At 38.0% G+C, this 14,772-nt stretch overlaps 1 protein-coding gene across 5 annotated transcripts in view; it reads right to left on the reverse strand.

Moving 5' to 3' along the window:
- Positions 1-13,577, reverse strand: part of zgc:162472 (uncharacterized protein LOC553495 homolog) — a 25,549-nt gene extending 11,972 nt beyond the window's left edge. For 3 of the 5 annotated variants that reach the window (XM_017427550.3, XM_017427553.3, XM_017427549.3), the window contains exons 1-16: positions 13,475-13,577; positions 11,461-11,663; positions 9,401-10,010; positions 9,191-9,294; positions 9,007-9,078; positions 8,179-8,343; positions 6,527-6,660; positions 6,339-6,433; positions 6,198-6,252; positions 5,972-6,106; positions 5,629-5,832; positions 3,758-3,821; positions 3,482-3,656; positions 3,291-3,400; positions 2,820-3,174; positions 2,507-2,641 (exon numbers count right to left, since the gene is read on the reverse strand). In XM_017427550.3, the coding sequence (XP_017283039.1) occupies positions 2,507-2,641; positions 2,820-3,174; positions 3,291-3,400; positions 3,482-3,656; positions 3,758-3,821; positions 5,629-5,832; positions 5,972-6,106; positions 6,198-6,252; positions 6,339-6,433; positions 6,527-6,660; positions 8,179-8,343; positions 9,007-9,078; positions 9,191-9,294; positions 9,401-10,010; positions 11,461-11,657 (2,610 nt within the window). In that variant the 5' untranslated portion in view covers positions 11,658-11,663; positions 13,475-13,577. The remainder of the gene's footprint in view (positions 1-2,506; positions 2,642-2,819; positions 3,175-3,290; positions 3,401-3,481; positions 3,657-3,757; positions 3,822-5,628; positions 5,833-5,971; positions 6,107-6,197; positions 6,253-6,338; positions 6,434-6,526; positions 6,661-8,178; positions 8,344-9,006; positions 9,079-9,190; positions 9,295-9,400; positions 10,011-11,460; positions 11,664-13,474) is intronic. The other 2 variants (XM_037979441.1, XM_017427554.3) reach the window with 2 other exon arrangements.
- Positions 13,578-14,772: the final 1,195 nt, after the last annotated feature.

Below are 14,772 nucleotides of genomic sequence, written 5' to 3' on the forward strand. Positions count from 1 at the left end.
CCACCCGAGCCGCATGCCGCTTGGACTGCCAGTACCTGTCAGCTGCTTCCGGAGTCCCACAGGCCAAAAATGCCCGATAGGACTCCTTCTTCAGCCTGACGGCATCCCTCACCACTGGTGTTCACCAGCGGATTCGAGGGTTGCCGCCACGACAGGCATCAATAATATATATATATATATATATATATATATATTATTAGCTCAAGTGTTATGGCTTAATTTTCACATTTGTTTAGTAGTAGCAACAAATACAAACACCATTCAGTGAGTATATTTTTAATATCTTTTTTTAAAGAATACTACATGTGCTAAATGTTGGTGTCTGTCGCAATCTATTGCCTGCATGTCTATTTAAAAAGGTTGTGTCAAAAACATAACAGACAAAAAAGACTGCGAGCAGAAGAAAATAAACAACATGGAGGCTTGAATAATTTATCACTTAGGGGCCCACAAGAACACGAGGACTGTGAAACTCCTGGTGAGAAATCACTCAAACCTCAAAAGTTGACAAATCAGCCGATAGGGCAAATTAACACTTAGCTATGATACATACAAAAAACTATAAAAATGTCAAACTCTTTTATTCTCTCTATTAACTCTTGCATTCCCATACAAAAAACAAACAAGAAAACAAAACAATTTTTAAATGTAAATCAGCTAGTCACTGGTCAAGCAATCAAGCTTAAACTTGAACAATTCTGGTTCTCCTCCTTCAAATCTCACACCACAGGAAAGAAAGCTATAACATCTCCTAGCCAGGACCTAAACATCCCAATTTTGCCAGCTGACAAAGGAACATCTTCAACATTTCTCTACCAGAAAAAAAAACACATTACTGAGCAACAGCATCACATATAAAACTATGAAGAGGGCCCCAACTAGCACAGGAATGGACTTCCTGCAAATACTTGAAAAGGACAAAGTAATCAATCAATCATTTTACCACACATTATATCTGGAGGAAGACACTCCATGTGGACTTCACAAAATACACAAAAAAGAAACACCACTAAGACCCATAGTCAGCAACATAAACTCAATGAGGTATAATATTCCAAACATCTGGCTGGCATTTTAGCTCCTCTTTTAGCTCCTCTTGTTGGAAACACACCACAACTCCGCAGATTTTGCAAACAAAGTTCAACATTTGAAACTGGCTCCAGGAGAAACCCTTGGATCATTTGATGTCACTTCAATTTTCACTTGAATACCCACATCAGAAGCAGAAGATATCTTCAGAAAACAACTTGAACAGGATAATGATTTAAACACCAGGGTCAGTTTCACCCAGACCAGATTTGTACCCTGCTGGACCTCGGACTTTCCACCATTTATTTCAAATATAATGTTTGACAGAAGCATGGCTATGTCATGGGATCTCCTGTGTCACAGATTGTGGCCAATCTCTACATGAAGGAAGTAGAAGGAGAGCCCTGAACTCTTTCAAGGGAATGACACAGAGCCACTAGATCAGATATGTGGAGGATAATCAAAATCCAAGCCAAGAAAGTGTAAATGTTCACTAGACACATCAACTCTTTCAACAATATCAAGTTCACCAGAGAGTATGCTAACAACAAGCTGCCTTTTTTGGGCTGTTTGGTTCACATGGAAAGAGATGGAAGTCTCAACATTAAGGTTTACAGTAAACTAACGGACATAGACCAGTACCTTCCGTTTGACTCTCATCACCCATTGGAACACAAACTTTTTGCCATCAGAACTCTACAGCATTGAGCAGAACAAGTTCCCACAAAGACAAAATGGAAGGAACAGAAACACATCAAAAAAGCTCTCTAAACATGTGAAAATCCTAACTGGGTTTTTGTCAAGTCAGCAAGGAAATCTAGAACACACTTACAAAACAGAACAGGGAGGTAAAGAAGAGCAAACGCAAAAACATTGTCATCCCTCATAATGCTAGAGTATCTGAGAAACTCAGGATTTTCTCCAAACACAATATCCTGGTGCATTTCAAACCTAACAGGTTGCACCTGTTTGAAATGGCCAGCCTCTGTCTTTAGGAAGGACAGAGGCTGGTCCACCCTAAGGACAAAACACCCAAACCCAAATGAGTGGCGTGGTGTATGCAGTTCAGCGCAGAGAGGAATGTTCAGACCTTTATATCGGAGAAAGCAAACAGCTTCTCCACAAATGCATGGCTCAACACAAGAGAGCCAGCTCTCCAGGACAACACTCACCAGTGCACCAACACGTCAAGGACAAGGGACACTCTTTTGGGGACCAAAATGTTCATATTTTGGACAGAAAACACATGGTTTAGGACGGGGTTAATTTTGTTGCTCCCCGGATGGGAAGCAAAATAGCAAAATGTCTTCCGCCACAGAAGTCCAATTGTTTTTCTTTTGCTTTATTTCTTTTGGGGGGGCATGTCCTGCATGACTGAGAATCTACACCAGCACCTTCAGCAAAAACAATAACATTTTAGGTGTAACTGGGAACCAGAACTACATTTAGACTATATTTTAAATCATCTGCCACTTACAACCAGAAGGTCCAACTGATGTTCACATGGCTCAGCAGTGCCTGTCTCATGTTGTGCCTTCTGACAAGAGGAATCAGGGCACAGTGCATCTTGGGAGATGCCCAGCACATCAGGCATACTGTCCAAGATATCAAGCTAAGTGTAGAATGAAAGGGGTTGGGAGTGGAGGGTTTAAAACATGTAATGTAAAACCGTGCATAAAGAAACAGTAACGTCAAACTCAAAATGTTTGCAAACATAATTAAATTAAAAAAAAGAATGGATGGTTTGTATCTGTGCAGAAAATAATAAAGAAACTAACAGCTCTACTTACCTCTACCATGGTCTCATCCACTTCGGAGACAACAACATTTGAGGGGTGTAGACTGGAAGGTACAAACATAGAGGCTTCAGCATCTCTACTGGAGCTGCATCCAAAGTGCTGCTCATCTTCCATCCGTCTATCCTCCAACTCATTTTCACTCTCTTCATCACTGAAGTCTGACTTGGAAGACCTAATGGTGACCAGCTTGGGTTTTTTCAACTTCTGGGCAGATTGTAGCATTGATGATTTTCCTCTCTTGACACTGCATTTAGATTTTGCAGGTGTAGTTTCAGATTCAGAGGAATGTGGATCCTCTTTGGAAGGATAAGTCAATGGCTGAATGGGTTTGGGGACTCGGCCATATCTACCAAAACACAAAAAAAAATAAACAAAAGTGAGCAGTGTTGATAATTATTTGAAAATAAAGAATAGGAAAAGTTTTTTATGTAGTATTTTTAGTGAAAAATTGAAATCTTTCACCTGGTGGGTCCCTGCGCTTTAACAGCTGCCTCGTCTTCTTCTGAAGAAATCTCATCACTGGCAGACTTCCTCTTGTTGGCACAGCTCAAATCTGATATCTCTTCATTCATCTAAAATTTAAGCAAAGCTCACAGTAAGGCAAATTAACCAGGTGAAGGAAGCTTTAATGGCTCTAAAGAAAGAGAAATAACCTGTTCTTTAGAGGCTTCACCACTCACGCTTTCCTCCCCTTTTTCTGATGTGGCTTCTTTGTCTTTTGTGGCAGAATGAAGCTTTTTACCCCGCTTCGAGGCCAAAGGCAGCAGCGGCTTTGGTGCTCTGCCTCGGGAGAGCTTGGCTGGTTTGGTGACTACATCCTCTTCAGGCCTGAATATAAGGACAAAAATAGAATTTGAACTTCATAAAAAAATAATACTTATTTATTTAAAAAAATACTTTGATTTAAAATATTTGTGAAGTTTCATTACATGTCTGAATTTGTTTGATCCTCAGGAAGTGCTGCCTCAGAGTTTTCAGGTACGCCAGCTTCACCTGAGAAAAAAAACAAAACATTTAGCAGCAATTAACAACAGTTAAGCACACAAGTAAAAACTTAATAAAATAAACTGCCATGAAAGGCAGGCTACTGTGCAAATGCCTCAGTGTATATGTGTGTGTCTGTTGGCAAAATACCTCATGAATGACTGAACAGATTTTAATGAAACTTTCAAAAAAGAAACCAATGGATGTACATCTACAACCAATAACTTCTAAAGTCAAGCTCATTCAAGATGGCTACCAAAGGTAATCAACCTTTGGTTTGTTAGTAGCTTTGAGTCATCCCCAACATACAGAGGTCACTCAGAGTCAGTAAAACTGTTTTTAGCTCTTTGATAGTGATCAGATAGAACAAATATAAAACGGTATGAACTCCCTAAAAGCACATTAAAACACATTTTTGCTGTCTGGACCATTTTAATCCACATGCGTTTGGCAATCTGAACACAATTAATCTTTTTCTGCTTGTGTGAGCCCACATAAGTAAAAAAAAAAGTCTGCCTAATTAAAGATATTTAAGATCCATCCATGGGAATATTCTGACTGTATATTTGGGACATAGTATGGTTGTTTCTTTTTGGTTTAATTTTGTTCTGATTGTTTTTGGACCTGCTGTAGTCACCATAAGCTATAATGTTATGTGTTAATCAGAGAACCATAGTCTAAGCAGTGTTATGTTGCATTATATTTACCTAAATAAACACAGCTGGTGATAAATTCCCAGTGAAGCTGTGTGAAACAACTGGCAGCTGTCAGTGCACTGTTAATCACTGTTGTAAATTTTTACACGTTAAAATCTTTAGCCTTTGCCTTGACATAGAGCTACAATGATTAGTGAAGTCACTAATCATTGTATGTGTGCCTTTATTTCTTTATTCTTTATATTGTGTCTGTTAAGTAATTAAGCTCATCAAGAGATAACTACAAAAATGTGACTCAAATGGCTCTGAACCATGTTAATCAATGGCCGTTTTTCCATACAGATAACTAGGCGATCTCCCATCAAAAGAAAGAAAAAGGACATTTTATTTCTATTCGGTTCTTTAGTACATAACTGAGCTGTCTGAGAAACTTGTCCCGCCTCTATATCATTGTCCAATCAGAGTAAGGCTCTACTAAGTGGAGTCCACCCCTTTCAGGGGTGACAGAGACAAAGTTAGAGGTCGCCACAGGCACTCTCCTTAACTGCATTTGGTTTCAAAATAGGATGATGTACAGTAGCTTTGCTCCACATCGGCCTCCATTAGTATTCCTGCTGCTCAGACTGTTCCGTTTCTGTGAAGTTCCACCTTTGGGTGAAAAAGGCTGAGCCGATGTTGCCTCCAAGTTTTACTGTTAAGAACTTTGTTTACTTCTTTATCAGGACTCTTCAGGTGTCTGTAGCATGCAGTGTGTAGTTTATGCAGCCAAAAGCATATTGGGACAGTTATATTTACATCAAATGTGTAATTTACATCAAGTCGCAAAACTTTATGGAATACACATTTTACCATCAAGTGTGAACTGCGGTGTCAGAGCTGACCACTTGCAATCAAATCGCCTGAAATGGATTCAAAACTGATTCATAACAACACATCTGAACAGCCTCTGGGTGCAAACAGATCTCTAACTTTGGCAAGCAAGATGACAGGCACTTTAATTTTAAATACTGCTTTCCTGCAGGCCTTTAAAAAAGATGTGAAACCAATAAGGCAAATCAAAAAGACAGCCGACATAAATTGTTTTGTAAAAGTAAAACAAAATTATCAAAACAAAAGCTAAATCCTCTGACACTTGGCTCAATTGTATTTTTATTTTTTACCTGTTTTGGTTTTCTTTTCATTTGGTTCTTCAGGCAAGTTTTTTGTGTTTTTCTTTCTTTTGCATTTTTTCTTTGGCTCAGAAGCGGGAACTCCTCCTTCATTACACTGGTCTTCATTCTCCTTTTCACCCCCGTCCTCCAGCTCAAGAATTTGATCCTCATCTTCCTCCTCCACATCACTCAGCTTCTTGGCAGCTTTTTTGCCTTTGAAAACAACAATTTAAAAAATGATTTACAAAATTGACAAAAATCAGAGCAGAACTGGAATATTGATGAACATCCAGTTATGAGACAGTGATGAACTGACACAATTAAAAAAATAATAATCACGAGGAAGTCTTACGCTTTGCCTTAGTCTTTAACTTCTTAGTGGTGTTTTTACCAGCGAGTGACTTGAGTTTCTTTTTGTCTTTCTGAACTTCCAAAACTTTCTCCAGCAGCTTTGAAAAGTATTCTATGTCCAGTTTACGTCTCTCTCCTATAGAAAAAAGTCATCAGTTAATGTATTACCAAATTAAACATTGATTATGTCACTTTTAACAAGCTGAATTTAAGATCTGAACACTCACTGAAAGCCTTGTCAATCCTCCAGGAATTTTCTCGCTCTTCTTTTTTGAATTTGTTCTGAAATTAAACATTTTTGTGTTTGTTGGAAAAATCTTAGATTTTTTTCTAATCAGGTTATTATATATTTGTATTTTTCACCCTACCTTTATCTCTAATCGAGCTCTGTGTGGAAACAGTTGACAAATCATGGAAAAGTCTGTTCCCACCATACTAACTGCTAGGAAGAACATGTCTGTCTCTGATAAAAAATAAAAAGAATAACAGCAAAATATAGTATGAGTTGTATTTTTGCATGTTATATAATGTCTGTTATTATTTTTATAAGTTGTACCTTCAATGGACCAGGGTTTTGTGTAATTTGCTTTCCTGAAACTTGAGTAAGTTGTGGTAGAGCCACGTTCAAAGATGGGTTCTCGGTCCTGAGCAGGATTTGGCCCTTTGGCTCGCTGGACTTCCACCGTTAAACTGAAATGCAGGATCATAAAATATATTCAACAAAAGTCCTCATCTCCAATATCATAAAAACTAAGACCATGTCACCTGCCACCTGACGTATCAGAATTTCAAAGGTACTCAGTACAACGTAAAAAAGGTTATTCTGAAACTATATCAAATGGTTTGAAGAGTGTTTACTCCAACTGTTTTCCAGATATACTGAATGGAATTCTGAAGTGCGAGTCCACACTCAGTGTAAACAAAGCACTCAGCTGAATTCATGGAAAACCACATGGAAGCTTGAGTCACATGATTGGCCTACATTACACTTGTCATATTCTGTGTGTGTAAACAAATATTAGCACTTCTCCTAGAATTATTAAAGGAGTGTGTGTAGCACCTCCTCCACAGAACCCTGCCCCCATGAAGGTCATGGCATGTAATAAATTAACAAACAACCGTACGTGTTTGTATGTGAACAATTCACATTGGGTGGGGAAGACGCCATCAACAAACCCCTCACCCCAGGCCACACCCACGGCTTCCCCGGGACTTCTGTATCTAAAACTTATTATTGTATTAAATGCTAATGCATCCAGACTGTGATCATTAGCGAACAGACACATCCAACTTGCCCAAACTCCAGGTAGCAGAAAGAGATCAGCCTGTTTTAATGTCTCTATCAGTGTGACTTACTTTTTCTGCTGCTATAGTTCTTGGAATTAAACAATACTAACACTAAAAAACATATATTTGTATGACCAAGATTACAGCAAAGATGTGTCTCTGTTTAACTTTTTTTTTTTCCAAAACTCTCATAATGTTCTCTCTATGAGAGTGTAAGTTTTAAGTGTTTGTAGTTTACTGTGCAAAGGGCTACCTGTGCTTTAATTTTTAATATCACCCTTTTGAATATAACAAATAATCACATTTTGATAAGTGAATTTTCACATTGAGTTATGTCTGAAAATTCAAATTTATGGACTTTCTTGTTTCTAACAGTACTTAAACATTAAAAACTGTATGATTTGTAATAACACACGAAAAACTAGACAGACTACATTAACAGAATCAACGCAAACAAATTGACCATTTATTGAATTACATTTATTTAAAAATGTTGCAACGCACTCAAAATAAAATATTTTTAAGTGTTTTTTCAAACTAAGAGGTGCTGGAAATGTTCTTTGAGCAGCCCTGAAGAATACACTGCAGTGAGAAAAGCTGCACATTTTTTAAATAAATCATCAATGTTATAAAACCGTTTATTTTATTTTTTCTGTATTTAAGTACTATTTATATTGTTGTTCAAATGTTAAATTTATTGCTGTCATTAAAGGTAAAACTTTACCTAAAAGTCTTTGTTTTGTTGATCAACCCCTGATCTGACAACCCCCCACCCCTCAACAGCATCTGGACAGTGGTACATAAAATATTTTGTTAATGCTACAGACAAACAAACACACACACACACGCGCAAAAATATTATTGGCTGCTTTTTGGTGGCAGGCAATAATGAATAAAATACTTGATAAAAGTGCTGCTGACCTTTCTTCGTCAATGATCAGTGACCCATCTTCTGCCACTTTGACCTGAGGAACCATCAAGGCTTCGTCCTGCTCTTCCTCAGCCGCAGCATCTCCCTCCTCTTCCTCCTCTCCTACACTCGTTCTAACAGGAAGGACTTCAGCTTGCTGTGCTTTCTCTGGAGACCTTAAAAATATTGAAAATATGACAGGATGAAGTGCACTGGTGTGTAAACATCCTTTTATAAACTGTTAAAATTATTTAAAAGGGCATCACATTCTTCTGACTGTTTTATCATCAACTCTCATTTAGTTTTTAACTAAGTCAGTCCCATTTTTTAATTTTATTTTCTTAGCTCAAGAACACAGAGGCCAATTAAGGTTTAATTTACTGGATTTAAATGAATTTGGTAAATTACATATAAATAAAATGCTTTTGTTAAGTTTAATAAAATCATTAACAGACACCTGACAACACAAGGCCCAGGAACACTTACTAACATGAACATACAGCGGTGGATCACTTGGCTCATGCATCATTGAAGAACGCAGCTAGCTGCGAGAACTAATATGAATTGCGGGACACATTGATCATCAACACTTCGAATGCGACAAAATATGGAAAAGTTCAATCGGGTATGAATACTTTTGCAAGCCACTGTATGTGTACACTGTTTCAATTCAATAGTTTCAGCTTACTTGTCTAGTGTTGCTTCAGTTAGTTTTATGTATAGCAAAATTTGTTTAAAATGAAAAACACTAAACTACAAATTCAAAATATCATTGCTAAAAATGCTCAGTATCAAAAAAATGATAGAAATGTTGTTGTTTTTGTAAATAAACAACATACTTTTCTCTCCTCTGTGAAGGTGAAGGTGGGATCACAGTTTCATCCTCTTGAGCAGTGTCCTCTAAACTGGATCTGAAAAAATAAATAAGAAAATAAAAGTTTTCTTGATATTTACTACAAAACATCACCTCTGATTGTGAAAATAAAATGTGCCTCAAGCTTGACCAAACAGCAGGATGCTTACGTCATGGGGTTAGACAATGGGAGATAATGGATAAGGTCTCTCATTGTCATTTTGGTGGGATCTAAAGTAAATTCCTTTGGACGGGCTTTTGCTTTCTTGAGTTTCTGCAACATTAAATGATAAGATTTCTGCCATTTATATCCAAATAGCATGTCAAACTCACATTGCTTACAAAATGAAGATGATGACTAGGAAGTAATTCAAGCTAACCTTTTCTTTGCATCGCTCCCGTTTCAGTAATTCTCTTAGCTTCTGGGCTTTCATCAGTCTTTGTACATCTGATGGGTCATTCAGGAGTCGGCTCAAGGAGAGCGCTGACGGAGTCATTGAAAGCACATTTTTTGATGATATCAGAGTCTTGGCTTTCTCCGATATCTCTGTAGTTTCTTTATCTGGTAGAGATGGAGGTACTCTCTCGGGGGGTCTGGGGGTAACTTCTTTAACTTGACTGTCTGTAATGTTTTCTGCTTGTTTGCAAACATCTTCAGCTGGAGTAATAGTCACAGTCTCAGAGGGCACAGGGGTAAGTTTAGGTTGTACTTTGAGCTGCTTGCTGTCTTCAGAGAGTCGTCTTCGCCTTGGGGACTGGAGACCACGAGGAGCTGCTGTTGTTGCAGCTTTGCTGGAGGTTGATGGCTTCTCAGTGTCTGAGCCAGAGACATCAGGAGGAGCTGCAGAGGCTGCTTTGATGGGAGATTTTGGCGTCCGAGAAAGAGTGGGAGGACGACCAGGGGCCACCTTGGGCTTGATGTAAAACCGCTTCCTTCTCTGGACTGATGCCGAGGAGCTTGTACCTTCCCCATTCTGGTCATTGCCATCTCTAAACAGTTGCAAATAAAAGTTGTTTTATATTGCACAAGATACAAACGGCAGTTATTAGGGGTGTAACAATACACTCAGCTCATGAAACAGGACAAGAAAAATATTTTAAAGAAAACTTCAAAGATTAAATATATGCTGAAAAAAAATATTTGCCTAAACACGCTTTAAGTTTTTTGCCACAAAAACAAGTGACTGTCATATTTGCTGCCTGATTTCACATGAGTTTTTTCAGAACTTATAAGTGGTGCTTCAACTATACATGATCGTCTAATTTAATAAAGCTGTGTGTGACCTTCTAAATCAGGGGGAATTAAACTTATTTTCACAAGGAGCCAAAATTAAAAACCTAAACCCAGATTGGACAAAGGTCGAATGCTCCCTCTGAGGAGTTTAAGTATCTGAGAGTCTTGTTCAGGAGCAATTTTAAGATGGATCGGGGGACGAACTGATGAATAGGGTCTTGTCTGCAATAATGAGGAAGTCTGCCGTGTTGAAGAAAATGTTGAGCCATGAGCAAAGCTCTGAGTTTACAAGTCCATTATTGTTCCAACCCTTTTCTTTGGTCACGCGGTATGGCTCATGAAAGCACAAAGTCACGAACACAAGTGGCTGAAATGGGCTTCCTATGTAAGGTGCCGGGATCAGCTTTAAGGCAGAAACAGAGCTGTTCACACTTTCTGCAGCCACTCTGCTGTGATGTAATTTTTGGTATCTATACCCATCTGCTAAGGTGCATGCAGCCCAGCTTTTTGTGACCATGTTGACTGTATGCACAACTCAAACTCTCTGACAAGCATTTGTCTGAGAGTTTGAGTTGTGGAAACTCAGGACTAACTGAAGTGAACATTAGAGTAAAAATCCTTTGTCTGTTTTTGTATGTGTTATTATTATTTTCATGCAGAGAAAGTCAGTCCCTCCAGGATTTCGCGGGCATTTTTTGTGATTGTTGCAGGCTAAAATTTAGTTTTATATGACAATTGCCAACAAACATTGACATTCTCAAAAGGTGCTTTATTTGAGAACTTTGATAGCTTATAAACTGACATTCATGACCATTTCTGGACTGTCCCTCGTCTGCAGCTCTCCTCACATGTTTTGCAGACACAAAGTGTTTGTCGATGCGTTTATGTTCAATGATTACACTGCAGAACGTGCAAAACAGCTTCCCCCCACTCTCGTGCAGCTGGGTAGGAAACTGGTTTGCGATCGCAGTGAAATTAGTTTTAAGTTGGAAGTTGGATATTCGAGCTACGCGGAGTTAGCGGCATCTAGCTCACAGCTGACCTGAAACAGGAACGCTAATGTCGGCCAGCCGTTCTCTGCCGGCCCCTTCTCTCACGCGCGGTGGATCACTTAGGGAATGGCTGGCCGACATTCGGGTCAGCCGTTCCCTATATTCGAATTGCAAGATAGTTTGTAAAGTACGCTGCAACTAATTTGTCACTCACCCTGAAGCTGAGATGTTTTCTGATGGTGTCACATCAGACTTATCGGTCACAGTTGCAGCATCATTACCCTCCTTCACTTCTTTTGGCATCTCACTAGCCTCCTGATTCGCTGATGGAGGCTCCTGAGATGTTCCAGCTGCTGTCCTCCCCACAGTACTGACATTAGGACGAACACTAAATCTGGACCGGCGAAACATCTTGACCTGAAAATAGGAATTTAAAACTAGATTAGAATATAAAGAGGAAGCACTGACAACCAGCTGAAAATAAAATATAGCTACTTCCATCTGCTTTAAACAGTAGGTGCTGTGAACAATAGACAATCGCCAACAGATTACAGAAATTGCGTAATTCCTATACGCATACACCAACTAAACACAAACTAGATGAATGAGAAAATCAGACCATGTTAGTTTATTTCTTAGCCATTATTTCATGCCACTTTTTGACCACAGCTGGTACCAAGATACTCCAGAGTCATCAATGAATAGTTAAAAGACTTCTTTTTGAAATATATAGCTGATGCTGTGACCTCTGATGTTGACAGCCCACAGTGGTCTTTGCCTTGACAGTCTTTGCATGGTTGGAACACTTGTTGTTTATTTGTAGTTTTTTATCTCTGAATCAATACTTGAAGGTTGTGGCGGTCTGGTTCCTGCGTTGGCGGTGTACATTTGTGTGCAAAACACAAATATGCATAGATGTCAGCCGGTAAAAATGAAGAAGCCATTTAGTATGTTTTAAGTCTATTTGTAAGATCTGAAACAATTCTAAAGAGTCAGACATTTGGCTGAAGACCTCCTGGTTGGCTAAATGCTCCCTAGATAACAACATCTGAGTTGGACTTTAACTCCCTTCAGTCTGGGAGACAACGTTAACGGCGCACTGGATTATAGCATATTTTAAGGAAAAATACTCACCGTGACATTGCTATGTTCTAATGACTCTTAATAATCTTTCTCACTAGTTGTGGTTAAAAAATAATGAGATGAAGGAAAAAAGAGCGCTCACATATTATTTATTGCTTTCCTCAATGACAAAAACATCAGAAATTATTATTTTTGGTTTGTTGTTTGGGTCTTGTTGGCGCATGAGCTTTATGATTGCCAGATTCATGTATTCATTAAAGAATTATTGGCAAATGGAGCCTTGTTTTGCAGTCTTGATTTTTATCTCCCTGTTTTCATTCAAACTTGTGCAAAGAATATCGTTTCCAGTAATTTAGGTTTTCCTTAGGTGACTTTTTAAAATCAAGCTTTAATATGTTAAAGTAAATACTAAATTTGTGTCTAACTACAAATAGATGTCCCTGTACAAGTTAAAATGAAGCACATTTGTCAGTAACGCCAGTTGAGGAAAGTATTTCATAACTGTACTCATGTCACGCGTGCATAACAAAAATTACAGAAAAACAAAACAAAACAAAACATGGTTTATCATGTTAGCTGAAGTTGGCAGTAGAGTGGTTTGCTATGTCGTCCAAAATTACAGAGTAAATACAACTTGTAGTTGTTACAACAATGTAGTTCATTAGTAAACAACTACATCAAAACTAGTATGTTTTTAAACAGCTTGTTCGCAGCAACGTCGAAAATCTATAGCAAAAATCCAACAAACCATAACGTAACTTAGATGACCAAACTTCAGTAGCAAGAAGCCAAATTAATTTTAGTATAACTTACTGTCTTGCAAAGCTCAGCTGATATTTTGTGTCAATGAAAGCCTCGGTGACGCAGACGGTAACAGGCTGTTTGCCATTACTGAAATTATTACACCTACAGGGAACAAGCATGTGCGGTAAATAACCTACCACACCTTCATTAAACCACTCTAAACCTTACTAAACGCGCCAACAACAAAAAACCAAACCTATCAGTGAGCTAAAGCTCACAGCACATTAAGTCAGACTCTGCCGGAGTTTGAGCCACATATTACTGATGTTTAGAGGCTTGCTCCAATGCAATAATTTGATTTTTATTTAATAAACACGCATAAAATTATTTGAACAACATACCTGTCCAACAAAATGCTGCTTAATCAAAGAAAAAAGGTAGCAAGCATCGAAGAAATCAGAGAGGTAGCGGATCCCAGACCCTCGCTAATACGCCATGTTTGTTGATGACGCAAAATTTCTCTAAGTGAAAGGACTTGTGGGAAATGTAGTGTGGCGGATACAGGCGCTGGATAAAGTAATTTTATTCAATATGAAAGCAAAATTGTGCTTTTTTTTCTGAAGTTGTTTAGGCATTTTGTTGGAGCTATTTGATGTGAGAAATGTGAGAAAATCACTATTAAAATGTACTTGTGTTAAAACTTATTTTATTAAGCAAACTATTGTTACTGGCCTGTTAAAATGTAATGCAGCACCATTATTAAATCATAACAAAGAGCAGAAGACCATCAGAAAACCATTTTACTAGTTTTATGCAAGATATAAAAACGTTTAAAATTTGATTCAATAAACTCTTCTGTGATACTTTATGATTTTACTTGAAGATTACTGTCTGACTATCTTAACTGAGAAAGTACATTACTAACAAAATAAATCTAAAGAAAAAATGCTTTTCTCAAAGTATATTTATCAACATTGTTAAATTAGGGATTAACAGAAAATTTTAAGTGATGTTATTACATTTGTCTATTTGACTTACATGAGCTTTTTTCATTGTTGTTTTTTTGTAATGTGTACAAAAAATAATGTATTTCAGTTTTCTAACATAATAATTTTCTATACTATACTGTAAGAGAGACACAGAGCTGCAAGCATTATGAACTAATGACTGTGTCCTTCAGACACCATTTTCTGCCCAGCGAATTCTCCTGAATTACAATTATTCTTGTTTATGTAGCAGGTCCAGATTTTAATCTTTGTGCTGAGCACATCTCTGACAGATACAACAGAGCCGTCAAACAAAGCGATAGCAACAGCAGGATTTTAACAGATGCAACATTACTACACATTTACCCTCCTTGGAACTATTTGTTATAATTCCCACTAGATTGCAGAACATGTTAGATTTGTGTTATGGCAACATCCTGCATGCATATATTTTAAAACCATGCACCTCTTGGATTGTCAGATCGTAACCTGATCTTGCTATTGCCTAAACATAGATCAGAACTGAAAACCAGCTATCCTAATACAAAATCAGTTAAGATCTGGAATAAAAAAGCAGTAGAAGCACTACAAAGCTGCCTTGAGCCTACAGACTGGGATTTGTTCTTCAATGAGTATGGTGGTGATTTCCATACATTAACTGGTGTTCTCAACTCCTACATCTTATTTTGTGAGGACACTGTCATTACCACCAA

This window comes from Kryptolebias marmoratus, linkage group LG14, assembly GCF_001649575.2.
Source record: "Kryptolebias marmoratus isolate JLee-2015 linkage group LG14, ASM164957v2, whole genome shotgun sequence".
NCBI lineage: Eukaryota > Metazoa > Chordata > Actinopteri > Cyprinodontiformes > Rivulidae > Kryptolebias > Kryptolebias marmoratus.